The sequence below is a fragment of the Podarcis tiliguerta genome, assembly GCF_965153285.1.
Source record: "Podarcis tiliguerta genome assembly, chromosome: 2".
Taxonomy (NCBI): domain Eukaryota; kingdom Metazoa; phylum Chordata; class Lepidosauria; order Squamata; family Lacertidae; genus Podarcis; species Podarcis tiliguerta.
In genome coordinates, this window is record NC_139535.1 from 56,839,333 (window position 1) to 56,845,186 (window position 5,854).

At 40.6% G+C, this 5,854-nt stretch overlaps 1 protein-coding gene across 1 annotated transcript; it reads right to left on the bottom strand.

Annotated features, from left to right (window-relative positions):
• Positions 1 to 573: 573 nt before the first annotated feature.
• Positions 574 to 5,303, bottom strand: LOC310672082 (trypsin inhibitor ClTI-1-like). Its single transcript, XM_083428630.1, has 4 exons — positions 5,107 to 5,303; positions 4,284 to 4,324; positions 2,978 to 3,087; positions 574 to 767 (listed from the first exon to the last, which is right to left on the bottom strand). The coding sequence occupies exons 1-4, from the start codon at positions 5,159 to 5,161 to the stop codon at positions 722 to 724; spliced, it is 252 nt and encodes an 83-aa protein (XP_083284756.1). The 5' UTR covers positions 5,162 to 5,303; the 3' UTR covers positions 574 to 721.
• Positions 5,304 to 5,854: the final 551 nt, after the last annotated feature.

The window sequence follows — 5,854 nt, forward strand, 5'->3', positions numbered from 1 at the left end:
TGGGTGGGTTTGTCCTAATAAAGGTATTGTCCAACTCCAGGCTTCTCTTCGCAAATTCAACTGACATCAGCTGGGATGGGTTCGGGGCACCAGTTAAAAGCATATTTATTTGCCCAGGCTGTTGGTTAAGCTGGATGTGGAATTGGGCAGCTTGTTGTCTTGTTCAATGACTGTAGATGATGATCTTCTCTTTATTGGTTTTATGTAACTGGTTTTATTGTTTATTATCTGCTTAATTTTTTATATTGTAGCCTGTTCTGGGATTAATGAAGAGCAGGCTATGAATTATTCAAGTGAAGAAACAACAGTTTCTTTTATGGCAGTAAATAAATGAAAAACATCTCACCAGATGGTGTGGGCAGCTCATTCCAGTTCTGTTGTGATTACAGACAAATGCTATGAAATATAGCCATCTAATTCATACAGTACCTCCTGCATGCAGTTCATTATACAAAGAGGACTCGGCAGAAAATGTGTGTGCAAACTCTTCGTCATATAGTTCAGTAGAAGAGTGTTGCTTATTTCACATGCCAAAAACTACCCATCAAGAATAAATACAATGACCAAACTAAATTGCTGCAATGCTGTTGTTTTATTGACAATAAAATCTGGAAAATAGGAATAACAAGCAGTTATTAACTCTGTGCATCTTCATCAGAGAAAGCCAGAAAGCCCACTCCTAAATTCTTCAGCAAAAAAAACTGATGCATGTTCAACACTCTCAGCAAATTCCAGCCTTCTTAATTTTGACTTGTACATTCTTTTGCCTGCAAAAAAGGTATAAAGCATACTGAATAGTATCTTTCATCTCCCAGGTCAAAGTTGAGATGTTGCCAAATCATGCCTTGTGAGAATCGGAGCATATGTATTTCAGATAGGCATTGCTAGGGCCAGAGGCCAATGCATTTGTGCAATAATACGTTTTGACACCTGTTAGAGTTCAAGGCATGGACAACTTAAAAGAGATAGAATTTTACAATTTGGGCAGGATCTCACTTGCCAAGTCCTCATGAAAATTCACCAGCATTTGATTGCAAGTTATGCATATGTCCCCCTCCCCACACACTTTGGAGCTAGAGAACTGCGTTTCAAAATTCAGAGTACTGTGGCTTTCACAGGAGAACTGTTTTTCTGCCTGTGGGTTTTGAGAAATTCAAATAAGGTAGATTCACCTAAAATGTCAACAAAACCAACTTTCTCCCCCATCCTTATCCTTATTACTCACACATACAAATTCCTGTTGAAGTATTAATACTGAAAGTGACATATGCACAGGCATACATGGAGCTACTGCCTGCACAGTCTCTGAAACAGTGAAAAGGCTCTTAAGGGAGACTTTCGCTTTCTTGAGTCAAATAAAGCCTGCCAACTGACCGGAAAAAATGACCTTGTTCCTTCAAGAGCAGCTATATGTTCAGAATTCACTAGATGAAATGCTTCACATTCTTGAGAAAGAGGGAGGGGGAGACATTGATTTGGATCCTAAGGTGCCTTTCCATTCATGGAATAAGTCCTTCTGTGGATAGAAGGCATTTGGCTTTCGTTCCTGCTAATTCAGGGATGGAGAATACACGGCCCTCCAAATGTTACTGGACTCCATCTCCCATCAACCTCATTCACCATGGCCAATAGCAAGGGATGATGGGAAGTGTCATCCAATAACATCTGGAGAGCCACTCAATCCCTGTTCTAATAGAAAGAGGGAGACTGTTTTTGTTTATTCCTGCACCTTTGCAGTTCCTGAGTCATCTTCCATACTGCTTTGGAACCTCTCACAACCACCCATGCAGATGTGCAGCAGGAGAAGGGAGTGCAAATTTTCAGAAAGTGAGTGTGGAACGTGAAAATTTGGTTTGTAGGTGTCAGCAATACCCTTTCTACTGGGCAGAACCCCAGCTTATTGCCACATGCTAATGTTGTTTCCTTCTCACAGAGAGCTGCCCTTAACAAAGCACAGTTGCCAGGATTCTTTGAAGAGCAAATCCTCTACTATAAATATGTGTTGGATATGCATTAAATGTATGGTGTGGATCTGCCTCTGATGTTGGAACAAGCTCTCTTCAATCTCCCATTTCTGTTCCTCACGATGCTTCTTCAGAACTACTGTTTCCATCTTGCTGTTGGGACTAAAAATACTAGGAGAACCTAGCCCAGAGATGGAAGGAAGGAGAAGTACCAACAAGAGAAGAATGGCAGACAAAACCGATGGAGTGTGCAGAGATGGTGAAACTGACGGGGAAGATCAGAAACCAGGAAGATCAATTATTTTTAAAAGACTGGAGTAAATTCTTAATTTAGTTAAAAGGCAGTTAAACAGTTAAAATCATTGGCAGGGATGTAATGACACTTGTAATGTGGAATTAAATATGGTAACTATAGATATCTAACAGATGGATAAAGGAAAAGGATGCAGAAAACTTAAATCTTAAATATGGAACCCATAGAGGGAGGGAAGGAGGTCCAAAGGTTCAAAAGAACCTTTTATTTTAATGTTTGAAATGGTTAAAGTTAAAATGTATAAAATCATGTAAAACCAATACAAAATGTTATATTAAAAATACTACAAGAACCTAAGTGAATTAGGATGCATCTGCCATCAGGCTACATTGGCCAGATAGCCCACCTTTCAGCAGGACCCATTTAAAGAGGATAATCCAGCACTACGCCATATACCAGAGCAAGTAGCAATTTAAAGTATTTGAATTACTTTATGACTGATATATATGTTGCTGCTCTGTTTTGGAGTGTGGGTGTGGGTAATCTTTATGATGTGAGCATTGTACCTCTTAGGGGATGCTTCTGTTCACAGGAGGGGTGACCACACAGATTGAAAGGAGGGATTTGAAGGTATCCCTTCTTTCCCTATGGGACCTACTGGCACTCCTATCTACTTAAGAGGCTTGAAAGATGGCCAAAGGCCTAAAGAAAACAGGTTCCCTTGAAGAAACTAAGTGGTGAAGGAAAAACAGATACTTACTGATTTGTACTGCACAAGGTACACTCATTGGGATAGGTCACTTGGTCAGTGCCACAGACGGGATCAAAATTTCTAGGGCATCCTGGTGTTTCATAAAGTTCACAGGCTGGCTGTAGAATAAAAGCTGTACAGTTCAGTATCTGGAACAGCAACAATCGTTTAAATTTATATTCCTCAAAGTTGCTGTAAGACATTTTGCTTACTCGAAATGCAGTTACAAAGGGTGCCACTCTCCCCAAGTCTAGCCTTAGTACCCATGAACAGTACCCGAGGCAAGAAAATCTCACAACCACCTTCCCCCTTTCTGGCAGTAAAAATCCAAGAACAATACATTTGCTCCCCTTTCATGACAAAATCAACTGCCCGAGGTAGCTGCCTCACGCTGCCTAATGGTAGAGTCGGTTCTAGTATTCTTTAATAGAGGATGATATTGAAGAACGAAGATACTGGAGAATGAAGGTTAAGTTGAGGAAGCAGAGTGAAGAATGGCATAGAAATTTAGACATTGGCGTGATAGCTACCGAAGCATTGTATGCTATGGCATTTGTTTCCCAGTAAAAGCTGCTGCCTTTTGAGGTTATCAACCCTAGTTTGTTTGGCAAGAGTTTCTTTACTGCAGCCTTCCTCAAACTGTTACCGTCAAGATAATGTTGGACCTCAACTCTCATCAGCCCCAGCCAGCATGCTTAGTAAAATATCTGTGTGGCTAGTTTATAGCAGCAGTGGGTAATATTTTTCCACTCATAGGACCATATTCATTAATGGGGAGTGCATGTCAGGGGTGCTCAGGGCCAGAGGTAATAGTGAGCAGGGCAATGGATGAGACTCTTGCATCTGTGCAGTTGACTAATTTCCAAATATGTGAATGACAAGGGTTCCTGGGCATAGCCTGGAGATGGGCCTAGAGTGAGTCCTGGGGGCCAGATATAAAGGCCTGGGGGCCACATCCAACCCCAGGTCTTAGGTTCCCCACTCCTGGTTTATTGGTAAGGAAATACACAGAGAAACATAGTTAGGTGATTTCAGTGCACTCCTCTCGAAGGCAACGACAGAAGGTTTGGGTTGCCTGAATTTCAGCTCAGTACCCAGGGCAGCCATTTTGTGCTGGCATCCATGACTCTTTTATCAATGTATGTGACCAGCACCTCATTTTCTACCCAAAAAAGGGGGGAAGCACTGTCAGTACCTGACACATTGTATTGTTCTGACTTCTTTTATGTGACAATAGTGCATTTGCCATATATTGGTGGGGTAAAATTTCACCAAAGCAGGATGCACTGCACTTAAATAATCAAGACAACATTACCTCTCTTGCCTCACTGTTACCACCATCAGGTTCTGCATTGCCTAACAATGTGAGAAAAAACATTATTGATTAGAAATCCACTCTACTTCTAGCAGAGCCTGTAACCTCGGCTGGTTGTGTTATAGCTGCATCAAATCAGTCTTATTTTTTTAAACAACAACAACATTTAAATATGTAACAAAAATACATTCATTTGACAAGGGTGCATATTTCAAAGGTGGATCTAGGGGAACGTGACCTGTTCGGTCACACTGGGTGTGGAGCTTTAGCAGATGCCATGATATGAAGTCCAATGCAAAGCGAGAGGCAAGGGAGCAGATTTTGGCTTCACACAGGATGCCACTGAAATTTGAGATGTCAAGGTCTGCTGCTGCATATTTAGACCTTAAAAATAGAATGATCTTTAAATCTTGGATTTTTAAAAAAGAACATTTAATTTTGACTAATATAGACGTTTTGGTGAAGCAATTTCCTGTGACATAATGCATTTTTGTATGTTATTTTCACTAATGCGCTTCCTTTAATGGAAACTACCATAGTATATGAATTTTACACACACCTGGCTGGAGAACTGCAATACAAAATCTGGAGAAGATCTAATACGTAGATCTGGTTCCTTTTTAGTTCTCATCAAAGTCACTCAAATACCTTTTCTCTCTGTTCTTCTTTCCCTCAGCCTCAAAATGAGACTCTGTCCCATCATAGAGGTGCATGTTTTCCTATACTCTCCTTTGTCAGGAGCATATAGGAAATTGACTGAACAATTATACTGGGGATTTTAGCATCTGAAAGGAAAAAGACATGAATTCTATGTAGCCCTTACCTGAGGAACAGAAGATCCCCACTGCAAGGAGAAGGAATGTGCTAGTTATTTTCATTGTAGAGCTGCTTATTGATGTTAAAAGAATAATCCTTTGGAAGAAGCTATGTCTCAAGATTCCAGAAGAAACATTTTTATATGACCTGTTTGTGGCACCTCAGACTCCCCCTCCTCCTTGACGTCATTGTCCAAACAAGTGTGTGCTATGGGAAAGGTATTTTTGAAGGCAATGAGGGTGGTGAAGTAATAGCCAACACAGCACAAACCGCATGAGATAATTTGTCCGGGTGGGTTCAAAGATCTGTGTTGTCACAGAACTAGATGCTAGAAATCATGAATGCCAGGACACTTTAAGGAGCATATTCATATACAAGCTGCCACTTTTGAATGCCACAATAAGTAATTCAGACTATTATCTGTTGACTCTGCTTCATATCTCTAGCCTTGCCATAAACACATGCTGTAAGATTGAAAGGAACTATATTTTACTGCTCTGTTTTATTGTCAACAGTTTATATGGCAGCTTTCTATTGACTCACCCAAGGCCATATTAAAACAGAAACAAATGACTAACAGCATTGGCAAGATTAAATATTAAAAGTTCTGATAACCGTGACAAGCCAAGGTGTTCTTTGACATGTTTACTGTATTTTTGTAGGCAGAGAGAATGCTCTTCTCAGGGCCAGTACTAGCATGAGACAACCACCTCAGGTGGCAGGTGCAAAAGGCACAAGGAGCGATCAGAGCTGTG